This window comes from Corapipo altera, unplaced genomic scaffold (assembly GCF_003945725.1).
Source record: "Corapipo altera isolate COAL_440 unplaced genomic scaffold, ASM394572v1 104, whole genome shotgun sequence".
NCBI classification, from domain to species: domain Eukaryota; kingdom Metazoa; phylum Chordata; class Aves; order Passeriformes; family Pipridae; genus Corapipo; species Corapipo altera.
This window is the reverse complement of record NW_020884920.1, coordinates 4,512,896-4,537,695: the sequence shown is the minus strand read 5'-3', so window position 1 is coordinate 4,537,695 and position 24,800 is coordinate 4,512,896. Positions and strand designations below refer to the sequence as shown.

At 53.4% G+C, this 24,800-nt stretch overlaps 1 protein-coding gene across 3 annotated transcripts in view; it reads left to right on the top strand.

Moving 5' to 3' along the window:
* MAP2K3 (mitogen-activated protein kinase kinase 3) overlaps positions 1-21,091 on the top strand; it is a 32,794-nt gene extending 11,703 nt beyond the window's left edge. Inside the window, exons 1-13 of one of the 3 annotated variants that reach the window (XM_027656517.1) lie at positions 1,517-1,826; positions 6,405-6,437; positions 6,809-6,878; positions 8,676-8,724; positions 11,656-11,769; positions 12,251-12,370; positions 12,844-12,960; positions 13,102-13,153; positions 13,957-14,084; positions 14,710-14,787; positions 16,893-17,032; positions 17,746-17,791; positions 18,255-21,091. In XM_027656517.1, coding sequence (XP_027512318.1) covers positions 1,811-1,826; positions 6,405-6,437; positions 6,809-6,878; positions 8,676-8,724; positions 11,656-11,769; positions 12,251-12,370; positions 12,844-12,960; positions 13,102-13,153; positions 13,957-14,084; positions 14,710-14,787; positions 16,893-17,032; positions 17,746-17,791; positions 18,255-18,338 — 1,047 coding nt within the window. In that variant the 5' untranslated portion in view covers positions 1,517-1,810 and the 3' untranslated portion in view covers positions 18,339-21,091. Of the gene's footprint in view, positions 1-1,516; positions 1,827-4,757; positions 4,786-6,404; positions 6,438-6,808; positions 6,879-8,675; positions 8,725-11,655; positions 11,770-12,250; positions 12,371-12,843; positions 12,961-13,101; positions 13,154-13,956; positions 14,085-14,709; positions 14,788-16,892; positions 17,033-17,745; positions 17,792-18,254 lie in introns of those variants that run through there. The other 2 variants (XM_027656518.1, XM_027656516.1) reach the window with 2 other exon arrangements.
* The last annotated feature ends 3,709 nt before the right edge of the window (positions 21,092-24,800 follow it).

Sequence of the window (24,800 nt, the reverse complement as noted above, 5' to 3'; positions counted from 1 at the left end):
GCCTTTTGCTCCTCCGGGATTACCTGTGGCCTATAAAGGACTGGATAATTAATGGCAAAAGGTGCGTGTTTTTTAAGGCTGGGCAATTCCTACTGTGCTGGCAAACTTTTGAAAGAGCTGCCGATGGTGAGACTTGAAAGGATGCTTGGGCTTGTTTTCGTTTCTTTTTTTTGTTTGTTTGTTTGTTTGTTTTTTAAGATGCTTTTGAGATGTCGGGAAGCTCTGCTCTACACCACCTCTGGTCCTCGGGCGCTGAAACCCAACAGGACTAATTCAAAGGAAATTGTCTTTCCCATCTCACCTGCTGGGTTAGGGACTTTCTGCTCCAAAGCAACTCTGACTCTGTGGGTGTCTGTGAAGATCCCTGGAGTGTCTATGTCTGGGAAAGGGGGAATTAGCTGCTAAGAGGGTTTGTGATGGGAGGACAACACAGCATCGCTCTCCCGGTAGTGCCAGGGGTGGGTGCTGGTGGCTCTCAGTGCCATCTGCAATAGCAGCTCCTGCGTCAGCATCCTTTATGTGCTGATGATCTGTGCCTGAAACTATACCCTGGGAGTGGAAATGAGCCTGAGAAAATACCTTCCGCAGTCCTTCTGGGGCTTACATAAACACTATTTAAAATTAGAGCCACTCATTATGTTGGTATGTGCATTTACCTTGACCTCTGACTTTTCAGCCTGCAAATGTGCATGGCCCAGCACAGCCTGGAGTTGGGAGAGAGCTCAGGAGCGAAGCACCAGCAGATTTTCTATAATTAGTGCAAGGTAAAGAAGCTGGTACAGTATCTTCCCCTCCAGGCTGTCAGGGAAATTGAAAATAAAACTGCAGCCTGTCAAAGCTGAGCCTGGCTTTGATCAGGAACGACAACTCTGGCTTCTGCTGGGCTGGTTCTAAGGAAAAGGGGAAGAGCAGCGACACTTTGCCACAGCTTTTCTTGCACGTGTTTGCAGAGAAACGAATGCTTTTGTTCCCCCACTCTCCCCTGCTATTTCCCACCCAAATCCACGCAGCGATTTATATTTTGCCACCAGAGATGCCCTCTCGGTTGTCCCCCTGGAATAGCTGCTAAGCCCCGTGCTGGTATTGTCATGGAACAATATTTCTACTATTTGTTGTGGTAATAGTTGTTAGTGGCAGAGCAATTAACGTGTCACCTGCAGCACAACGAAATGTGACCTCTTTCCATCCCGGCACCCCCTCTGGTGCCCAAGCCAGCGAGCATGGGCTCCCCTCTGCTCTGCTCTGCTCTGCTGGCTGGTGCCAGGGCTGTCCCGGGGCAAGGGTCGCTCTGGTGGGATGCTTGGGCCCGCAGGCTGGGTTTGAGTGACTCAGTTTGTCGGAAGAAAACGTGTCCCACTGGGATGCACTGTGGCAATCCAGCGCTTCGGCGGCTCCCGGAGCTGGAGCTGGAGCTGGCTCCCCACCAGTTTCCTGTTGACGTCACCTGCTATTTCACTGCTGCAGTTTTTACAACTGTTGAGCTTTCAAGGGTAATCGGAGCCGAGTCCGGCCAACCTCGGCAGCTGCCGATGAGGGAACGCGGCTCTACCTTCCCTGGCTCCCCCCAATTGCTTCCACTGCTGCTCCCAGCCTTGGGGACCGCCTGGAGCTGGGGACAGCGGGCAAGGAGAGCTGCGTGAAGCCAGCGAGTGCTCGGGGCCATGCATTCCCACTGAAAAGAATCATCGGTGCTTGCAAGAAGTGCAGTGTGCTGGATCCTGCGGGAATTTTTTTCCCTCCCTCCGCCAGTCCGCCCCCATCCCTCTCTTCTGCCAGGCGTGCCAGCGCTGCTCTTCATTTCTGGGAAACCATGGACAAGAAGCAAGGTAGATGTTGCAATTTCCAAAACACGTGGTGGGGGAGAGCAGAGGGCTGATTTTGGTACTAAAAGAGGCTGTGTAACTTTTTGGGGTCAACCCATGCGGTTTTGTTGCTTTCTCCTTGCTTGGGCGGGGGGCCGGTGTTTGCAGCTGGGGATCTATTTTTAAAGCACTGGAAGCTTGCATGTTTTGTGTGGGATTAAAACTCTGGTGTCTTAATTGTAGAAAAAAAGTATAAAATAAATAAAAATCTAGCATGTCTGAAGGAAAATATGCAGAGGGTGAAGCTGGCTCCTGGCTCCGGTTTGAGTTGCATTCCTGGGACGCAGGGTTTTCCAGAGGCTCTTGCATGCTTGTCCCGTACTAAAAAGCCTGTTGCATGGGAAAAGTGGGTGCCCATGACCCCGGCAGTCAGGAGCTCTGATTCAGCACGGGCTGACAGGTTGTTCTAGGGCTGCAAGGGGCTTTTTCTGCAGCGTGGTTTTTTCCTTCTCCTGGCTGGCAGTTTTTGCAGAAGTGAGGAGCGCGGGGCGGCGATGACCCGCTGGAGCCCCTCTGCAGCAGGACCTCGGCAGGCTGATGAGTGATGGCTTTCAGCAGGTTGAGAGCCCTTTTTCCACTTCCACAGGCAGCTTTTTCCACTCTCAACAGTGGAAAATAGCACGAAGTGTGCCTGTGAGGAGCTGGCTCTCATGACCAAGCACCCAAATTCCCCTCTCTGCTTTGCACCCCGCCTCAAATGTCTTTATTCTTTTTTTTTTTTTCCTTGATGCTTTTTGGTTCCAACTCTTTCTTTGCAGCAGGGCTGGGATCCACCCTCCAACCTTCTGCCTTATCCATGGCATTTGACTCTCCTCCTCGGATCGAGGAGAACCGGGATGCATCCCAAACATCTCCCCCAGCACTAACAAAGCAGTGCAGCTCTCGGAGCAGCCTCCGACTTCACCTGGGGCTGCAACCAGAGCCCCGGGGAGGCAGCGAAGAGGTTTAATTTCAAAGGTCGACTCAGGCAAATAGTTTTATTTGCAGTTCTTTAGATTGTCCTGCTCGTTCCTCTCCGCCCACGCCAGCGGAGTGGGAAGGATAAACCTCCTGGGGAGAGGTGCAACTTAATAGGGCTGAAGTTGGTGGTGGCAAAGATGAGGATTCCGGTGTAGAATTAAGCAGTTCCAGGAAGTGTCTGTGGCGGTTCTTGACTGGTGGAGGTTATAGCAAGAGAAAAAAAAAATTGGTAGGCTTTTTTTTTTTTTTCTCTTTAGGAGGAAATGGTTCCTTTCTTAGCATAAAGGATGCAGTTAGTGCCTGCAGCATCACGTGGGTTGCAATTTCGTGCACACCAGGAACTTCTGTCAGCTAATTTTCCCCTGCCCTGCCCTGAGTGCAGGGTGCTGTGCAGTGTGTGTCCACAGCCAGCAGCCTCTTCCACTGCCCAGAGCAGTGCCCTGCCATCCCATGGGCTCTGGGCTGGCAGCAGAGGGATAACTGTGACATGTCCCCAAATCGCCTCCTCCTGCTGGAGGGATCTTCTGAGGGGAGCTGTGCTGTGTGCTTGCAGACACCCCTCTTGTAAGAACCTTGGGAAACTGGAGTGTTCCCAGGGTTTTCAGGTGTCCTAAGCAGTTGTGCACGTTTTAGCAATTCCTCCTGCACTGACCCTGCTGGGATCCCAAATGTGGGAGAGACAGTGCTGGGGGGGCCTTGCCAATGGGAAGGAGCTGACAGCAACTGCCTGCGGGGGCTAAAGGCAAATGCTGCCCTGGGACTGAAGAGCTTGAATTGCAGGGTCATGTCATGCCCATCCTGCTGCCTTTCTGCTTCTCCTTTTTTTCCTTTTTATCCTTTTTTTTTTCTCTCCCCTCCCTAGTCTTTCTCCACCCTCCTTCACCCAAACAGGGCATGGGCTTTCCCTGAGGGGGCTGTAGAGGCACTAATGCTGCAAGCAGTGGGAGAAGCTTCAGCAAGAAGGAGTTCAGGCCAGGCTACAGGGGCTGGAAATCTTGTGACAAATTTTAGGAGAACCATAACAGGCAAATCCAATCTCTGCCTCAGCTCCCTGGCTGCAGGGCAGCATCCAGGGTGACTTTATTCCTGCAGGCATGGGCTGAGCAGGGTTTTCCGCCAACGTAGGTGGCCCTGGCAGAGCCTGGGAGTGGTGGTGGAATACCTCCAGTTTAATCAGTGCTTTTTCAGGTTGGAGCTAGGGAATACTTTTTGGGGCTAGGCTGGATGGGGTGGGAAGGAGATGGTCACTGATGCCAGTGGTACAGTACTGGGAAGGCAAAGATAGTAGTTTGGGGGCACAGGAAAATGGGTTGATGTGCAGGGCCCCTGTTGGAGGAGAGTTCATGGCAATGCACAGAGGCATTGAATGACTCTCCTGTACAGAGCAGGGGGTTTGGGACAGGGATTCTCCATGCCCCTTGCTGCCCCTCTAACCCATGCTGCAAATCCTCCTGCCTGCAAGCTTGGGCTCTACCAAACAGTGCTCCCAGCTCCCCCCCAGCCTCACTCTTGCAGACGGGGCTGAGGAAGGGCTGACGCCTGCGGGACGGGCTGCCTGGCTCCAGGAGCCCCTGGACCCTGGTCCTGCCCCGTGAGTCACCCGCGGCTGCGATGCCAGGGGAGCCGGCGGCACAGAAGGCGCTTTGTGCAGGGTTACTATGGCAATTGGGGAGAGGGAGAGCAAACAGATGGAGCAAAATCCCAGCCAGGAGGGGGGGTATTTCGGGGCTTCGTGTGGAGGTCTGACTGGTAACTGCTGGGGGGCTGCGTGTGAAGCAGGAACCAGCCTGAGTTTTGGAGCAGGCCGTGGGGGAGGAGCGCTCAGTGCAAGGCTCCCGCTCAGCACCGATCTAAATGCATCCCTTGGGATGGAATGTGTGCCCACGGCGAGCTCCCCAACTTGCCTGGGTGCAGAAGGAGTCTGGGGACCCCAGTTTTTAGGGTCTGTGCATGGCTTCCCACGGTGAGTAGCGAGAGGCTGGCTGTGGGAAGGGGAGGCATTTCCGAACCCACAGACAGCACCTTTCCTTTGGCTCCGTTTTGCGTTTGCTCCTGTCGTCGTCGCTCAGCTGGATGTTTTGCAAAGTGCCATCAGGGGGTGTGTGGGGCTGTTCATAGTGCCCCTTCCAGCCCTGCCAGGTGGGCAATGGGTAGGGGACACTTTGCAGGCTCACAAATTAGAAGCTGTGATTGCCGTGGCACGGTTGGGTTTCCAGAGGTGGTTTCCATCCAAGAGGGGTCGGTTTGGGGTGCAGTGACTTGCCGGCCGCTTTCATGGAGCTGGAAGTTCACATCACTCACAGGAATCGTGCTGGTCCCAGGCCTTATGGGCTGACTCTGACAAAGGAAAAGTGGCAGATAAAATGTGGGTATAGACTGATCCATGCTGATTCCCTCAGCAGGGAGGGATGCTGCTGGTCCTGCAGCCGGGACCTTTGCAGTATGTTGCAGACCAGCTCTGACCTGCAGACTCAGTGAGGTTTGCATCTGGGGAAGGACAGGGCTGGAAAAGTGAGCTCCAACCACCTGTTTTATCTTGGAGATTGCAGGGGACAGGGATGGGGGCTGTCAGTGCTGGGAACATGTTGGGCATGTGTTGTCCTCCTGTCTTGCTGCAGCTGCAGGAGCTCTCACGTGGTGCTGTGTCTCCTGCTGAAATTCCAGCTCCTTGCCTCTCCCCTCCTTTGCCTGGCAACCTTTGGAGTGCTGGACTTTGTCCACACGCCTGCTCCCGGGAGCCAGGCAGGTAGGAGCTGTCTTGAAGGGCTATCCAAGGCCACTCTGAGCTGTCTGCTCCCATCCTACTGCCTGGAGCACACCTTGATGTTCCTGCTTTTTAATGCATCTTCCAGCTCTGTGCAGCCACAAGCACCTTCAGCTGCAAAGTGCAGCTGCCCCTTTGTCTTGCCTGGGGGGATCAAGACCTCGATGCTCTCGACTGCAGCACTTCAGCCCCTTGGGGTCTGGTTATTTTCCCAATGTGCAGGGGTAGAATGCAAGTATCTGGCCTGTCCTGGCCCTACCTGAGCCCTGTTTCCCTCTGCAGCACTGGATGTTATCTCAGCACTGTTTGGAGCTGGGAGGAGTGGGAAGAGAGAATCCTCTTACCAGTCACTCCTGGTGCCCTGTCTGGAGGGTCTTGGCCTCTGCAAACCTGGGTTTGTGGTGGGTCCACTACTGGCTGACAGTCAGTTCCTGTCTGTTTTTAGCATGTTTTCCCTTAGTTGTGTTTGGGGTGTCCCCACTCCTTCTGGGACTAACCCCTTGGTTTTGCTGGAGGTCTGGTGGTCATTGCCTTCCGTGCCTGGTCCAACCCTGGTTCTTCCCAGGAGGGCCCAGCTGGGGGTTGGGGGACAAGGAACCTTTGGACAGGGAGCATTTTCGGGAACTTTGCACATCCCTAATGGCATGGGGACCTCTTGTGGCTGGAGAAACGGGGATGGGGCCAGGTTTGGCTGAGCTCCCGAGGCCCAGCTGCCTCCCTCTCCTGGGGCCCTGCATTGGACCATGAGGGATATGCGGCTGCTGCCCGGCTGGACTGGAGTGTGAAGGCTGAGCTGGTGTCTCCTTTCTCTCTTTCAGGTTCTAAAGGATCCTTGGAGCCACACAAACCAGGTAAGTGCTTGGCAGAAATCACAACTTTAACCCCGAAAAAGGTTTAAGTCTCCAAGGAGAGGGGACTGTTAATGGCCATGAAGGGTGAAGAGCACTTGGCTGCAAGACCTGGAAAATGGTCTCTGTCAGTGCACCCCTGGATATTTCTGCAGGCAAATCCTTGACAGTGACATCGAGACCCACTTGTGCTTCTGGCTCTTGCCTGAAACTTTGGGCAAAGGGTCATGAGCACTGTGGTCTTCTTGTCACTTTGCTCACTGTGGTGAGGAGGTCCAAACCCTGCATTCCCTGCCTGGTGGCTGTGGGGAACAGGATGCTTGAAGGAAAAAAAGCAAAGATCCAGTTGCTCATTTGTGTATCTTCTCTTCCAGTGAAAGGCAGGAAGAAACCAGATCTGAGGATAACATGTGTCCCCATCAAACAGCCCGTTGCCAACACAACGTAAGTATCTCTGCTGCTTAAAGATGTTCTCCAGAGCTGGATTTGGCACTTTCTCAAGAGGAATGGCCTGTGAAGACTTCACAAAACCAGCACAGTTACTCTTTTCTCTTAAGCTCTGGCTTGTGAGTGATGAGAAGGAATTGCACACCCATGCACACGTGTGTGCAGGCACATTCACAACCTGTGTCTCTTTGGGAGGTGCCTGTTTTGATTTGAAATGGTTGAAAGGCAAAGGCTTGGAGACAGCAGGGAAGCTCTCCTTAATCTTTCTGCCATGGCTGTGGCAATGCCAAAGGGCAAAGATGTGGTGGAGAGAGCAAATCTGCCCAAGGGAAGAAGAGGAGAAGTTTTTAGTGCAGGGGAAGAGAAGAGGTGGTGACAGCTGGACCATGGCACGAGTAGGGGGGGTGAGAATTGGGGAATGCTTTGCATGGCATGAGTATTGGGGTTAGTTTGGGTTGTTTGCAGCTCCTTGCCCTGGTGTGAGGAGGACACAGACATCTTACACTGTTGTGCTGCTTGGTGCTGGTGCCCAGCAGTATCTCAGGGCACTGGAATTTCTCTCTGCCCTGTTTGCTTCGTGCTGCTGATGCTTGCTGTGCTGTGGGGGAGAGCCCAGGGCAGCAGTGCTTGGTTTGACAAAGAGCAGACGGCTAAAATTCCTCCTCCATGGTGCTCTTCCAAAACACTTCAGGCTGTGTCTCCACTGCTGAGCCTTGTTTGCTCCTGTTCTAGAGAACTCTCCCAGCTCCAGGAGAGCAGTGAAATCCCAGAAAGGGAAATATCACTGCTGAAAACCCCAGGTAGAGAGGGCAGATCAGCTGGAGGGGGAGGCAGGGGAACTCCCCCATTAATTAAAGCTGTAACAGCCACCTCCTTCCCCCATGGGCACATCTGTCTCCGCTCCTGCCAGCGTTTGAATTTCCCCTGGAGAAGGCCTCATGTTGGAGTCTGCAGGGCGTTTGCATGCCCAGGGGCTCAGCGCAAGCTGTCCACGACTCCTTTTCTCTGTGCTTTTCAAGCTGCAGTGCAAATATTTGCGCAGTGCAAGGCTTTTGCTTCGAGCCTGAAGTACTTCCTTGAAGCTGGAGGTTGCCGCATGCTCTGATGGGAATTGAGAGTTGGGCAATCTCTGCTCTTAGAAGGTCCCAGGGGATGGGGACAGCAGAGAAGTGAGGCAAGAGGGACAGAACTCTTAGGATGGCTCTAAAAGTACTGTGCTGCCCGCAATGGGAAATGGGCAGCAATGAGGAAAAAAGCCATAAAGGGCAACTTTCGCCTGCCTGGTGTTGTGCAAAGCGTGACACAAAAGTGCTGCCTGCCCTGCCTGCCTGGAACAGGCAGCGAGTGCACACAAATGACTCACGGGTGAGGAATTACCTGTTGCTCCTTTGGTGTGCGTTTCAGGCTACGTGGCTGTCCTGTTACGACACCTGCCTGTCAAAACATGACAACTGAGCTGCTCTGCCACAGAAACGGCTCATCCTGGCGGTCTCGGTTCCTCAGGCTTGTCTCCTGAGCAGGGATGGTTTTGTAGCCTGTTGCTTTGATATGCCTGTCTCACCTGGCTGACTCCCCGGGGTTCTGGCTGCCTGTGTGCAGTGAGTGCCTCGTGGGTGTGAGCTGAGGTGTTACTGGCACGATTAAAGCCTTTGTGAGCATTTGGAGGGGGCTGGTTTGAACCCACGACAAGGCACGGGGGAAAGCAGCAGCTGAAAGTGCTCGAAGGAATGTGAAACCTGGCCAAGAGGGTTAGTGAAGCTGGGCTCTCTCCTGACTCTCTCTCTTTTCTTGCAGGCCCCCGAGGAACTTGGACTCCAGGACGTTCATTACCATTGGAGATAAAGTACGTGTCAGTGGGGTTTCCTTTTTTACTTGCTTCCAGTGTTTGCCCTGTGCATAAAAGGCTCTGTGGATTGTGCCTGACACCCTGTCAGGTCAGGTCTTGAGATTCCAGAGCACCCTGTGAGGTGGATGGTGCCCTTCTGGTGCAGCTTTGCAGGGATGAGACATCCCACAGCAGGACCTCTTCTCTGTGGAGTGATGGGGTGTCTGTGTGTATTTAGAACAGTGACTGCTGGGGAGCTGAATGGGTCACCCTGCCTGCTGGATGGCTTGTCCCTGAGCCTGTGCACTTGCTGACTGGTCTCTCTTGCCTGTGGGCAGTGCCATCAAAGGCCAGGTGGGCAGTTTGTCCATAGTGGGAGATCACAGCGGTCCCTTGACAGTCCCCACTGAATGGGTGGAGAGAAGTTGTCCATGCCTCATCCCTGGAAGTGTCCAAGGCCAGGCTGGATGGGGCTTGGAGCAATGTGGTCTAGTGGAAGATGTCCCTGCCCATGGCAGAGGGGTTGGAGCTGGATGACTTTTAAGGTCCCTTCCAATCTAAACCATTCTGTGATGACCCAGCCCATCTGCCCTAAATCAGGGTGGCCTCACCATGCCCACAGACTGCCCCAAACAAAGTTCTTGTGTCCCACATACCCACAGGTCTGTGCTACTCCCTGAGGCCCAGGAGAAGCTGGGCACAAAGCTTCTCTCCATCTCTCCAAAGCCTTTCCTAGTGACCTAATGAAAAACACTGCTAGAAATAGCCACTCTCTCTCTTTTATTTCATTCTCTTGTTATGGGCTCTCCTGGGGCTGCAGAAGCTGTTTGCAAGTGAGCTAAAAATACTCTGCATGGGATCAGCCCTATATCCAGTCCTTTCCAGGCTGGGAGGTGGCTTGACTGGTGGGATCTGGGTCCCTTGGCCTCAGTGCAAGGTTTTAGGGTTAGGGGAGAGGAGGGGAAGCTTTGCCTGCATCCAGGGAACAATTCTGCTGCCCATGCTGTTTTCTGGCCATTGTGTCATGCATATTAATAGCTTGGGAAGAGATGCTCTCTGTGACAGCCTGGGCATGTTGTGTGCAAGGGGACAGCGCTGCAGCGTAAGGAAAACTCTCTGGAGTCACTTCCTTGCCTGCTCCAATGTTTGCAGGAAGGGTCTGGTCCAGATGTTTTGGAGTAACATGGTGGAGAAGAGGACCTGGGCAGAAGGGCAGCTTTAGGCCATGGGGGTGGATGATGACCTCGGGTCCATCAGATCTGTGCAGGCCATGCCGTGCATCCCATTGTCCTGGGAGGGAAGCGCTGGCTCCGTTGTTGCAATCCATCACCTCTTGTTGCTGGGCAGGGCAATGCTGGTTCCTGGAGTGTGCTGGGAACCGCCAGCTTCTGGGGAAGCCTTAGGGCAAATGCCAGGAAAAGCACAACACAATAACCTGGAACAACTGCAGAACACATGTCCAGAAAAGCACCACCAGACCCTTCCTGGAGGCCCCTGCAGGCACTGTGAGCCTGCCCTGCTCCTCTGCAGCTGCCCGGGGCGGGAGGTCGGACATGTCCCCCTTAACCCTGCTCTCCTCGTTGCAGGATCCACTGTCCTGCCCAGGAAAGGGCCGGCACCTTCCTGTGCTGGGCAGTGCATAGCTCAGTGCTGAGCTCAGGCACAACCCTCCCTTGCTCCTGCCTCACCAGCCACATCTGGCTCCATCAGCAGAGCTGGGACTGGTGGGAAGGTCCCTTGGAGCTGGTGGCTGCTGGCTGTGCTGTGGCCAGTGCCAAGGAGAGTTTGCTGGCCAGGAGCCCGGCAGCCACATGTCCCAGCTTGGCTCCTCAGCGCCAGAGGCTGTTTCCTCTCTCCCTGCTCTGGGCGTAGCTCGCAGGCACAGCATCCGGCGCTGTGCCGTGCTTGTTTCCCACCCTCGCTGCCTTTGTGGCTACTGGGGCAATTTGGCATCCTGGTATTATTTTTTTCCCTGAGACCGGAGGAAAACTGGAGGCTGGATAAAGCCTGGCTAAAAGGAGGCCTGTGACTTATGAGGAGCGATGAACACAGTGTCCAAAAATAGCCCGTGTCTCACTCGGTTCGTGCCCTGCCCAGCAGAGCCAGCAATTACAGGGGAACGTGTCTTTAGGGAAACTTGTTTGTGGGTTGTGCAGGAGCTTGCTGGCACCCTGGTGTGTTGGGCACTCACTGGGCTGAGCACTGGCTGTGGGTTTTTTCCAGATTTAAGCAAGACTTACTGTAGTTGTGCTTGCCTGAGCTCCATCCTGGTGCTAACTCACATTTTATCTTGCTGGCTGCTTTCTGGTGGTGGGAGAAAGTATCAAAAGCAGGTAAAACCCATTGAAACTCCCCAATAATGAGGAATTTAGTCACTGTGTGCAGCAGTCCATCTGACAGAGGCTTTGCCTGGGTGTCATTAGATGTATAGGTGTATTTGTGACCAATGATTTTTGGGATGTGTGGACAGGTGAGGGATCCCCAGCTGCACACAGGGATTTGGAGCTGTGGTGGAGACTCCTGACTGCTGCCCCTGTTGGCCTAGGAGCTGTTAAAATCCTGCAAATAGTTCAGCAACCGCAGAAATACCCTTGTCTGGGTAATCCTGAGCAGGCAGTGAGGCACCAAAGGTTGGTGCCCTTTCCAGTGGCGGCGTGCCCTGGCTTAAGGGATGAAAGTCCCTGATCTCCAGCTGCAGAGGGGGAATTAAATGAGCCCTGGTGAGTATGGGGGTGAGAGGGTTTGGGCTCTGATTCAACAGAGCCAAAAATACACCTGTGTTCTCTAAGTGTGGTGCCTCTGGTACATACAGGAGCGGGTGGAGTCCCATAGGTACCATGGTTTGGAAATGCCCTGTATGAGTGAGCTGAAAGTATGGGATCTCTGCTGATGTCCTTGTTAAGTGTACTCGTACCTGATTTTATTTTTTTTTTCTCTCTCTCTCTAAAGAACTTTGAGGTAGAGGCTGATGACCTGGTGGCAATTTCAGAGCTGGGCCGTGGTGCCTATGGCGTGGTGGAGAAAGTGCGGCACGCGCAGAGCGGCACCATCATGGCTGTGAAGGTGAGGACAGCTGCCTTCTGAGGGGATGGAGATCAGGATGTGCAGCTCCAAGGGAGCAGAGAAACTGCTGAGCTTCACTGGTTGTGGCAAAACGGGGACAGGCTTACCGGGGTTTGGCAGCCTCTGGTATTCCTGGTGTGGTTTGTCTGGTGACAGGTCTGTGCTGATACCAGCTGTGGGGTACTGGGGGGTTGATATCAGGCTTTGAAATCCAGGCTTGGTGCCTGCAGTGCAAGGTTTGGATGTCAGAGTGCCTGTCCTGGCTGCTGGCCTGGTCCTGCATCCGCTGCAGAGCTTGCCAAGGGTTTGGCATTCATTAAGGTTCTGTCTGGCAGAGGGAATCTGGACATCTCCTGGGTGCTACTGGCTGCAAAATAAGCATCAAATGCTTGCCCTGAACTGCAGATCCTGTGAGTCAGACTGAGGGATGATGGTGTTATCACACCTACACCAAACCCTTGTTTTCTTATATTTGTCTCAGAGGATTCGAGCCACTGTGAACACTCAGGAGCAGAAGAGGTTACTGATGGACTTGGACATCTCCATGAGGACAGTTGACTGTTTCTACACAGTCACCTTCTACGGAGCCCTCTTCCGTGAGGTACTGAGCTGGTGGATGCCTGGGGGGCACCTGGGGCCTGTGTGATTGTGCTGAAGGCACCAAACTGTGCCAAAACACCTCTGTGCTCTTCAGCCCAGCTGGGCTGTTTGAGGTGTTGCCATGGCTCAAAGTCAAAGGATTCCCTTCTTCGGGTAACGTTTACTTGAGCTCATTCCTCACTTCCATGGCAGATGTTTGAGCATGTTGTCCACGGCCTGGACTGACTTTGGGGCAGACCCTCAAAGGGAGACCACCACAGGTAGCTTTGGTGGCACTTGGACATCTGTCCCCATCGCTGTCTAGTGCAGAGCCCATGTGCTGATGGTTTGGCCAACAGCAGCTGCATGGCAGGGACCTTGGCTTGCCCTGTGTGGAAAGGGCAGGGTCCCTTTGTCCATCCATCCCCACCACTCTCTTCAGCTCCCACGGACTTCCAGGGACTTCTCTCTCAGCTGCTTTCTCTGCATCTGCAGGGCGATGTGTGGATCTGCATGGAACTCATGGACACCTCCCTAGATAAATTTTACAAGAAAGTACTGGAGAAGAAGAAAACCATCCCTGAAGACATTTTGGGGAAAATGGCTGTGTCTGTGAGTGCCTCTTGTGTTCTTATGTGGGTTTGTGCATCCCTCGAGCCAGTTGCCGGGCTCTGTTGAGGCCTGTGGTGTGTTTGCAGTGGGAAGCTGGTGCTGTGTGTGACTAATGGGTGCCTTTTCACTGTTTGTCCCCAGATTGTACGAGCTCTGGAGCACCTGCACAGTAAACTCTCTGTAATCCATAGAGGTAAGTGCTGGATGGGGTTAGTAGGATGTGGCTGGAGATCTAACCTTGAAATAAGCTATGGGAAGATTCCTTTCCAGGAGATAGGTGGTGTGTCCATCTGGGATGCCTAAAGTGGGGTGTGCTGGTACTTATTAGGACCGTGGTAGATATATCTAGATGCCCAAGACTTGTTCCTGAGAGGCATCTCTCAGGCCTCTGCTTGCAGGATGTCATTCTCTTCCTCCTCTCCAGACGAAGGGTTGAATGTAATAACTGAATTCCTCACTACCTGTATTTTTATGGGCATCTCTCTCTCTGGGAGTACCGAGGTGCCTTGGAGGCACAAAATCCCCACATCCTCCTGGCTGGGTAGTTATAGCAAGGTGAGGGCTGAAAGAGACCTTTATAAAATCACAGATGGGAATTGTAACACCCAGGTCGTGCTGTTCATCCTGGTATATAGACCCTTGTGTAGTTGTGAACAGATCATGATGTGCATGGGACAAACTGTCCTGAGAATTTGGTAGAATGGGGCTTTTAAGTCTGTGCAGGGCACATAAATCATTCCTAAGGAGCTGGGGATTAACTCCTCCATGTTGTATTTCAATCTTTTTAGAGAAGAGGCTTATTCTTCCTGGAGGGCGTGGTTACAGTTTACCTGTGAACAACTTTTATTAAATAAAACTGGTGGGGTTTTGCCTCGCTTCCCCTGTGTTAGAGCTGGTCTGATTCCCCTCCTAGGCCAGCAGGGAGTTGTCCATCTTGTCTCAGACTCTTCAGTATCCCTGCAAAGACCTAATTTGCCCTCTTGCATTTTCTCTTAGACGTGAAGCCTTCCAACGTGCTGATCAACAAGGAGGGACACGTGAAAATGTGCGACTTTGGGATCAGTGGCTACTTGGTGGACTCTGTGGCGAAGACCATGGATGCTGGGTGCAAACCTTACATGGCTGTAAGTGCAATCCTGTGCAGCCTTCAGCCTTGACTGGAAGAGGCTGCTGCTTAGAAATCAGTCTTGGTTCACCTCCATCCTGAGATGAAAAGCACTTGAGAGTGCTCTGCTCTCCCTGACTCAGCAGAGCCCTCCAAGGATGGGATTACCCTCCCTGTAAGCCCTGCTCTGTGTGTTAATCCCTCAGTGGGCTCTTCCTCTGCCACCTTCCATTTGCAGAAGGATAAAAGACTGGCTGGTGGTGGTTGAAAGGGCTACTCCTTGTTGGATAGAAAATGCTGAGGCTTTCCTTGGCAGGATTGTTTCATTTCATCCTCTAGTCAGTATGAATTTCCCTTTGCCATCTGTGGCATCCATGTGGGTAGTGTGTGCTCCTGGGGCAGGATTGTGCTGCAGGGGTACTACAAGTCTCACTCTCCTGAGAAGAGGGAGAGTTGATGTGAGTTGTGTGGAGCAAGACATGTCTTTCATCAGTGCCACATTTAACCTCAGACCCTGCCTCCATGGGGATATGAACCAGAGAAATCCACCCAACCTGTGTTTTGGAGCCAGAGATTTGCCTTGCAGGGTTTGCGCTTGGGGAAGATGAGATGGAGTTGTAACATCTTCCATTTTGCTCTTACAGCCAGAAAGAATAAACCCAGAGCTCAATCAGAAGGGCTACAACGTGAAGTCAGATGTCTGGAGCCTTGGGATCACAATGGTAACACCAAGGGCTGGGACCTGCCCCTGCAGCCCTGGGGTTGGGATGGGGTTTGGGCTGGTGGGGCTGTACCCCTGCTGTGAGCAGTGGCAGCTGGGTGGGGACACACCAAACAGGGCTAAATCTGAGTGTGATAGCTCAGGGCTCAAGATTAAACACTCAGAGCACTGGGTAGGGGGCTGCCCTGTGCACACAGGTTACCTCACCCCAGGGCATGTAGCTCAGAGCTGGAGTGTGCTGCCAGTGTTACCACCACTGCCATGGCTCTTTCCAAGTCAACTGGCAAACTTGGCAAAATCATCCATCTTCTGTCCTACTCTCCCTTCTTACTCCTTCCTGATGGATTCTGGGGTGTTCCCTTGCCTGGTTCCACAGAGTTACTTGTGTACAATGCCAGCTCTGACAAGCTCCTTAGCTCCGAGCTGTGTGGATGTGAGGTCAGGCTCCCAGGGGACAATATATGGATGACCGTGGGCTTAGTTGGGCATCCAAAAGTCTACCTTTTAAGGGCTTTGCAGTTCTCTGTGTGCTGGCTGGAGAGGTGGTCAGTGGAGCAGGGTTTACTGTTGCTGGGGTACAGCCTTCCTGCTTCACCCCTCTCCCACATCACCAGAGCCTTGCAGGGGGATCAGGATGAGCCCTGCTGCAGTGAGAGCTGCTGTGTGTGGGGTTTGCAGCAAATCCTGCCTGTGGGGTAGCTCAGAACAGCCAAGAGGAAGGGGAAATACTTTCAGTTCCAAAATTACAGCTGCTCAGAATGGTTTATCCACCTCCTGCAAGAAATGGATCTTGCAGAAGGCAGCTGAGATCCTCTGGCGCCAGAGGACAAAGGAAATCCCAGCTGTTGGCTCGAAGGGATGCTGCCCGAGGAACGGGGCTCTTGCTTTCCAGGAGACTGTCTCTCTCTCTGTGGGGAGATTATTTCCAGGAATTTTTCCTGTGCCCTCTTAGCTAGGGCCTTTTGTTTTGGGTGCTGCATCCCTGTGCCGCAGAGATCTCTTGGCAAATATTCCCTCTTCCCCAGCCAGTCTTGTCCACAGTGCCAAAGCCAAGCCCCTCTCCTTGGTGTCCCCTTGCCAGTGCAGAGCTGGGCTGGAAATATAATCAGCTGCAGGAAGCTGTGGGATGGGAGACTGTTAACGATGGAACATCCAAACCTTTCCAAAGCTGGAAGGGAGAGGGGACCTTGCTGAAAGCCAGCCAGGCTGCAACTGAGTTGGAAACCTGACCTGTTTGATTCCCTCTCATGTCTTCCTTCTGGGTTGGCTTCCTGGAGGTTTTTTGTTTTGTTTTGTTTTTTTAATATTGTTTCTGAAGGAATTGGATTGATTTCAGACTGGACAGTTTTTGGGCCATTGAGTTGCAGGGCTAATCCAGACCTTCACTGGAATGGTGGCTTCATTCAGTTTTCCAGCAGCAGGAGTTGAGCTCCCCTGACCTGAGCCAGAGGCAGGTGAGGGCATCGGGCTCTGTCCCGCTCTGTCCTTTCAGGTTTGTTATTCCTCCCATCCTGTCTCACCCTACCAGGCAAGTCTGGAGGTTCTGTTTCCCCTTTTGAGATGGGAACTGATCTTGGCATGAAGAGAACTGCCCAAGAGATGTGATGGGCTATTTCCTGCTTGAATGGTTGTAGAGAAGAGGTGACTTGTAGGAAGGACCCAATAATCAAGATGGTTTTGGCAAAGATCGTGATAAATGATGTTCTAACACTTCATTTTTCTTGGGTTTGTGGATTTTTTTGTGTGTTTAGCTCATACAGTACTAGCCTGAGGCCAAGAGGCTGCCTCAGGGCCAGCAAAGCACTTTGGATGCCAAGAGCAGAAAATGTGTGCTGTGATTATCTTTTTAAATAATCCCATTTTACATATCTGTGGTGGCTTCCTGTAAATGCATTAATATGCTGAGCCAGCCTCAAAAGGAAGTATTTTTGGCTTCTTGAGTCTTTTTATTTAAAAAAAAGAAAAAAGGGAAGAAAAAAGTGGTATGACCAAAAATGGTTTGTAAGGAAAGAGGGTTTGCCTTTGACTCTGAGCTGGCTGAGGCAGGTGGGCTGTGTGGGGTTGTGCTTGTCCCGGTGTCTCAGGTTTCCCTGCCTCCATCCTCAGATTGAACTGGCCATTCTCCGCTTCCCGTATGAGTCCTGGGGGACCCCCTTCCAGCAGCTCAAGCAGGTGGTGGAGGAGCCCTCTCCCCAGCTGCCTGCTGACCGCTTCTCCAAGGAGTTCGTGGACTTCACGGCGCAGTGGTGAGTCTCCAGCAGGGACTGGTGGCTTCTCCCAGCCTGGCTGGTGAGGAACCCTGATCCACAGGGGTTGGAGTGAAGCATGGGGCTGGGTTTGACATCCTTTTGGAACCTCTTTTTCCCCACCTTGCCATACCAGGGCTGGTTCTTGGCATGGCAGGAAGTGCTGCCCAAACTGGTTTTGCTCTCGGCCTGACTCACCGGGGCTGGTTGGAAGGCACAGACGTTTCCCTTCCCCTTTTGCTGTTGCTGCAGCTGAAATTTTGGTGTTTTCTGGCCAAGTGGCAATGAAACCAGAACAAACCCCTGGCAGCCTCTGGGTGAAAGCTGGTTTGTGGTTTTGTGGGAAGCTGTTCCCCTCAGGGTGTCCCCTGCTCCCTGTGTGCTGCTTGGAGGTGCCAGGCAGTGGTGAGCCCACCCTGTGGGTGATGGGAAACCACCTCTCCTCCCCAGTTGTTCTGGTCTGTGTGAGGCAGGCTGCAGAGCTGCTTGGCTTGTGCTTTTCATGGCAAAACACTGAGCTGTCCTTTCCCAGTTACCTGCCTGGCTGCTCTGCTGGTGGTTCAAACCTGCTCGGCCAAGGAGGGAGAGGGGATGGGTGCAGCCCACAAGAAACATGTCATGTTGGTTGGGAAGGGGAGATCCCCCGTGACAGACCACGTGCAGCAAAAGAAAAACATCCTACAGCTTTTCTCTCCCATTGTTTTTTCTTCCAGCTTAAGGAAGAACCCAGCTGAGCGAATGAACTATTTAGAACTTATGGTAAGTGTGGGGCTGTTTCTGCTGGTCTTTATTCCAAAGCATTTTGAAAATCAAATCAATGGTCCAGCAGGTTCTAGGGAAATGGGACAACAGGATGAGTGAGTGATTTTTCATGCATGGAACGGGATGGGAGTAGCGTGTCTAAGGTGGAAGGGTGTGTTGATTTCACGGGTGTTAAGGTCAGGGTTTATTAGGTGTTATCTCCCTCTGTCCTGTCTGCTCTTGGAGAGTTTAGACCTCAAAGTGTGATAGTACAGCTGCCAAGATGGGGCGTCCCGCTGGGGTTGAACCTAGAAATGCCAAAGTTCATCTTTGAGCTGGGGGATGTTGTCCATGGGAGCCTGGGGAGGAGGTTGGTGCCCACCCCCAGCACCTCCCCGGCTGTGTGACATCCCCCAGGGTCTGCGCTTGGGCTTGTCTGTCCCTGGGCGTCAGCTGATGTTGTCTTTGATCTCATTGGCAGGAACACCCATTCTTTACCTTGCACGACACCAAAGAGACTGACATGGCCTCCTTCGTGACAGAGATCCTGGGGGAAGACTCCTAACTCCCAACAGGAGCACAGCTCCCGGCTTCCTGCAGCCCCTCTGTCCCGGCTCCCCCGCAGAAGAGCGAACGAGGACTCGAGTTGATGGTGGTTTGCACACATTGCACCTCCCCAGCCTCCCCAGCCCGGGGGCACCTCTGGCCCCATCTGGCCTTGCAATCTCTTTTTCTCTTTGCCTTGTGAAATCCCCCAGGATGAGCCTTTTGAAGCCAACACCTTTCCAGCTAAGCCGTGGGGACAGAAGGCTCAGGAGCTCCCTGCTGATGCCAGCGTATCCCTCCCGGGGACAGGACTGTGCCCGTGGTCCCTGAGCGGGCAGAGGGTGCCAGAGGGCATCTCCCCTCCCCAGCAGCCTGTGCACAGTGCAGGGGGTTGTGTTTCTTTGCTGCCTGGGGAAGGCAGAGAGAAGCAATGCTGCTGTGCTTGCACCACTCTTGCCTGCCCAAAGTCCCTTCCTTGGAGTCTGGTCTCGCTCGCCTTCCTTTTGTGCCTGGTTCTTTGTTCCCAGGACCTACACAGCCTTTTAAGGGGCTGTGGGACTCCCTGGGTGTGCTGCTTTTCACACCAGAGGCTGTTTTGATGCCTGGCTCTACACCTTAATGACCCTTTGAGGCAGCATCAAGTCAGGCATCCCCCTCCCTCAATTGATTTGCTGCTCCCTTGTGGGGGGGAGAAAAAGGGCATTTTTTCATGAGCCCATCTTGGCACACACTGCAGCCCAGGCTGTTCCCACTCCTGCCCACGGGACTTCATCCAGCACTCCCTTCCCTCGTGGGCACAAGGTGATGGAGAGACAGCAGGTCCTTGGTGCTGCCTCTCTCCCTCCAGCCCTGGGCTCGGAGGAGACATCCCTGCCCTGGGCATCACCTTCCACAGCCCTGGCTGCCTCCACCTCCCCTGGCTCCTGGAGAACACGCTGCTCCATCTCCCTTCCAACCTGGAGCTGATGTAAGACCTCGCACTGTGACACCCACTTGTTCTGGAGGCTGAACTCAACACTCCTCGTGTCCCAAACTGCCTCCAACCCCTCCAGCTGCCCAGGTGTCAGTGGGAGCCAAACCCCAGTGACTCGCCCGGGGCTGCCGCCAGTTGTACATTTGATGTCTATATATAATGGACTTTGTAACATGTTTCCTAGTTTTAATCTAACTTGCTATAAATTAAAGCCCTTCTGTGTGGGAGGAGGGAGGAGCAGTTCCTTCTCTCCTGACAAATCCACTGTGAAAACCTGATGTGTTTCCCCACGCTCCCAGCCCGAGGAGCCACGGGAGCAAAGAGGGATTTCTGGCTTCTACTGTACATGATCACAGATAAATGCACCGGCTGTGGATTTTGGTTTTTGGGTTTTTTTGGGTTTTTTTTTAATTGAGTTTTTCAGAAGGATTTTTTTTCTTTTCTAATATATATTTGTGTGTGTGTATGTGTGCGCTATATATATATTATATATATTTTTAAATCAGTGATGAATGTGTGAATATCTATGTGGCCAGCAGATTTGGTTGAATGGATAGCGTTTTTCTGGCTACATTTGGGCAGGTGGGGAAGGGGTTACTAGAAAACACCCTGGCCTAAGATTTTTTCTTTTTCTTTTTTTTTTTTTTTTTTTTTTTAAAGAAAGACATCTATTTTTTAACTGAATCTTTTAAAAACGTTATTCCTGAAATTCAAGCCCTGGAGGTCTGGATTTCAGGGTGCATTTCCAGCGTTCAGGGTCCCCCCTCCAGTGAAGGATTATGTCCCCTTAAATTCATTGCTCCCACCTCCTGCAGCCCAGGGTTTGAAGTGGCACTGGGGACCCTCTGCCTGGGAACTGGGGTGCTCTACACCATCTATCCCTGCCAGCTGCTCCCAGGAAAGCTGCTTTGGGGCAGATGGTTTTCAGTCCTTCATGTCCCCATGCTGGGGCACCAGGCAGCAGCGCTTCTCCCCCCCGCCCATCATCCCTCTGATCCCCTTCCCTGAGTCAACAAACCCTGAGAAAACCAGCCCAGGTGGAGCTGCACAAACCCTGTTCAGCTTTGGTTCAATCCTAACCCCCCCAGCCCACCTCTGGATGGAAAATAAGGAAGTGATTGATGTTCATGTCTCCCCCCTCCTCATCCTGCTCTGCAAACCACCCGATGCTCACCTGTACCCGCTCGGTTTGACGGCTTTGCTGCTCAGATGTACAATTGTATTTTTTTTCATAGTTGGTTACTTTGGATTACTTTTTGTTTTGATGTTGAGCTTTTATTTTTTTTTCCCCTTTCTTCCTTGTTTTGACCCCTCTCCCCTTCCTTTATCTCACCCCTTTTTTTGGTGCTTTGGGGAATTGTGGGGGTTTTTTGCATGTCTTTTTTTTTTCTCCCCCCTGCATTTCTCCTCCTGGAGAAAGTCCTGATTTCTGTATTTTGGGAAAAGGGAGCAACTGCCCTTTCAAACAGGGGGGAGATGCCTCTGGGGTGGGCTTGGGCCCCTGTGGATGAAGTAAGGCATTGCCAAAGAGGCAAACATCACCTCTGAGTGCCATCTGCTCTGCTTCATTTGACAGGGATCTTACCTGTCCTAATCCCATATCCCTCTTCACCTCTGCACTTCTCTATCCTGTGTTATTCCCTCTGCCCTGGCAGTTCCCTGTGGGGGAATCAGCTTGGCTTTAAGGTGGGTGAGGATTTTTGCTCTCATCAGAAGCCCCACTCCCCTTGTACTTCTGGGAATGGTCTGTACCCCTCAACTCCAGTCCTTGTTTTCAATAAAATTCATCCTCAAACGTGCTTCTTGGTGCCTCTTGTTACTGTTTGAGCATCAGCCTTGGGCTGTTCAGGCTCCCGAGCAGCCTGAGGATGTCGGGGGTGGCAGCTTGGCCAGGGGTCCTGATTTGGGAATTGTACAAGCTGGGCCCCCTAGATCCCAGGATTCCCAGAACAGCCCCTAAGCGATTCGGGGGTGGCAGCCTGGGGAGAGATCCTGCTACCCTTGTACTTTCTTTTCCTGTTGTGGGGTGATGCTGGTCCCAATCTGGGGGTTGTACAACCCGGGACTCCCCCAGAGCCTCATCCCAGGAGTGAGACCCCCCCCGGAGCATCCCCTCCCGGGAGCGCTGCCAGGGGATACCCAGGGCCCTGCTCCCCCCGCGCCGGGCTGGGAAGGAGGGTGGGAGGGTGCCGGGGAGAGTGTTCCTGAACAGGACAGTGGGGGAGAACCCCAGGGTGGGGGGGTCTCAGGGCAGCACGCGCTGCCCGCGGCCGCGAGGGGGAGGCAGCGCCCGGCGCCCGGACCGGCGGGATGAGCCCGGACAGGCGGGATGAGCCCGGACAGGCGGGATGAGCCAGGAGCGGGTGGGATGAGCCGACGACGACGACGGGACGCGGCGGGGTCCTCCCTTCCTATCCCAACCCGCTGTGACACCCCCACCCCTCCTTAGCACCCCTAGTCCTCCCTCGGAGGTGCGTAACCGGGGGTATCGTCCGCACGGGAGGCGGGGGGCGGCGTTTCACCTCTCCTCGCAGTGGGACAGGGAGCAAGGGGACGGTTCCTTTCCCAAATGTTTTCCCTGTCAGCCCTCTTCAGGCAGGATCAGGCCGGAGACAAGCACCTCAAGCGCCGGGACCTTGGTGGTGATGATCTGCCCGGACACGGGGCCGAGCAGGGTCAGCGATGCTGGGAGGAGCAGGGACCCCAGAAACACCCACCTGCGTGGCGTGGGGACACACTCGGAGGGGGCCCGACCTGCCTGGAGCTGGAGTCCGCTCTGTTCCAATTACCAGCTTAATAGCTACATCGAGACCATTAAAAATGCATCAGTGCCTCCGAGGGAAGAACTTCAGGATAAGTGGAAAATTCATCACTTTGAGTTCCCTTATTAGGAGAAAAGGTGGAGTTTTTTCCCCCCCATTTGTCTTAACCAGAGGCAAAAAGAGGTTATTTCTGCCCGGTGACTTCCCCATGGGACTGTCACGAGGTGTGAACAGGCAGAGCTCAAACCTGGGTGAGGACACAGCTCCCGCTGCAGAGAAGGGGAAACTCAGCACATCCAACACAGAGAGGGGACATGGGGACCATCAGGGCTGCAGTGGCTCAGCCCTCCTCAAATGAAGGGCCGAGAGCTTTCCCTGCCCTGTGCTGAGCACGTGTGCTGGGAGCAGTCCCTGTAAGAGGGCAGACCCCCAGTGTGCTCCCTCGGTACAGTGTGGGTGTTTGTACTGGTCATGCTGGCCCTTTGCTGGGCTGGTTCATCAGGAACCGTAGTGATAGGACAAGGAGCAATGAGTTCAAACTGAAAGACGGGAAATTTAGGTTAGATAAATGGAAGAAATGCTTGGCTGTGAGGGTGGGGAGGCCCTGGCACAGGTTACCCAGAGAAGCTGTGGCTGCCCCATCCCTGGAAGTGTTCAAGGCCAGGTTGGATGGGGCTTGGAGCAACCTGGGATAGTGGAAGGTGTCCGTGCCCATGGCAAGACCATCTTTAAGGTCCCTTCCAACCCAAACCATTCTGTGATTCTGTTCTATGGTGGTTCTCTCCAGGAGCTCCTGAGCTGGAGCTCACACCGTTCCTAAGAGCCGCGTGCGGAGGAGGGCTGGCTAATGGATTAGCAGGGGGTGTGATGATGCAGCCAGTTTTCTGGGGCTGCAGGTTATTTATTTTGCTTAAGTTTTCTCTTTTTTTTCCCCCCAGTGGCTGAGCCTGTATCTAGGGCAGGGTTTTTTTTTTGGTTCAGGTGGCCTGTGGGCACCTTTGAGATCGATGGTGTAAATTAGCGAGTTCACACAGGCCATGGGTTTGTACGAGACGTGTTCAATTCTCCCCTAATAGCTGTCTCACCCAGAAACTTCCAACGCTCCCGCTCTTGTAGCACCTAAGCACTAATGAGCTGAAGCTGCAGAATAGCAATGAGACCTCAGGAATATGGATCAGCCTTTCCTGGCCCAGCCAGAGGCTTTAAAATCGTTTCATCTGGCACCTGGAGAGGCCAGTGCAGCCCAGCAGGGAGGGAAGGGTTTAACTGAGGTGCACTGGGTGGAAAAGGTCTGCCTGTGGTGAGTGACTGGGGATGTCTCCCAACTCTTCTTTCCAAACAGAAGGGTAAGTGGCTTGTTTTGGGGTAAGGAAAGTTCAAACTCTGGTTTAAACACAGGTATCCAGGTGCTTTAGTGTCCTCCCTTTTTTCCCCTGATAAGTGGTCATCCCTAAGTATGAGTTTCTATGCTTTGTTTTAACCACTGGCTTGGATAAAGCAGCATCTCCAAGCATTTTCTGTCTGTCCCAGCAGCCTGGTTTGCAAACCCAGCCCCAGAGTGTGTGTATTTATGGAGCAAGTTGTGGAACTTGTCCACGTGCAGCTGCTTTGCTGCTCCATCCCCTGGGAATTGCACCAGGACCAACAGCAGCTCCCCATAGAAGGGGTGCCAGAAAACTGGGGTAAAGCTCCAAAGCAGGGGGGAAACTCCTGGCTTGCCCAGTGGACGTGGACCTTCAGGCTTCCCTCTCAGCTTGACATTCCTGTTGATTTTTCAGAGGCAGGAATGCTGGTGGGGAAATGTGGGGGTGGGAGAAGGAAGCCTTAGCAGTGCAAAGCCTGAAAATATCAAAGCTTGAAGCAAACGCTTCAGGGGTGACCCAGGAGGTCACCTGCCAAGCAGGGAGCCCCGGAACCCTGGCAGGTTTGCCTGGAGCCTCTCCAGCCCCCCGAGCGGTGGCTCTGGCCCCTCTCATGCTGTGTTAACCTTTCTGGAAATACCAAACGGTGCTGGAACAGGCTGTTTATTTCCAGACGCCGGGAGCGGCGGCGGGTGCTGCAGGCACGTGGGCAGAGGGCTGAGAGGAGCCTGGAGAGCCAGGGTGGCTTTTGCACTTGATTTACATCTTGAAGCAGCTCCGGGTGGAGGAGATGGAGACCTTGATGAGCCAAAGCTGTTACCTTGATATCAGCTGTGTTTTCCTCAGTGTCATTCCCCGCTCAGAGCCGCTTGTCTCTTCTCGAGTGATACGCTCTTTTCTTCCTAAAGAAGCTGAGATTTCATAAATAAACACTAAGGTTTCCAGGCAAAAGCTCTGGCTTGGGGTCTGAAGCTGCCCCAAATGCCACGAAACATGCATGGCTGCTCCGAGCACTGCTCCTCTCAGTGAAGGAGCAAGTGAATTAATAAGTATTTACCAGGTCATCCCGACCCCTCTGCACAGGCCCTGCAGAATATCACTGCCTGCAACAGGTCCCGTTCCGTGTCGGTAAAGAGGAGTTGATGAATGAGCTTGAGGGTCCCCCAGGGTGTGACTGTGCAATGGAAGCCGAGGAGCCCTTGCTGGGGCAGGAGGTGTTTGGCTCCTGCGCAGCTGCCCCCACCCCTGGAAACGGGAGCCCCGGGGATGCTCCGTGCCTCCCCCCTCGCAGGGCTCGTAATGGCTGTGTAAACACGCAGCAGCTGCAGCGCCAATCGATCCGGGCTGGCTCTGCACAGCTCCGGGGACAGGGAGAGACCCGGCAA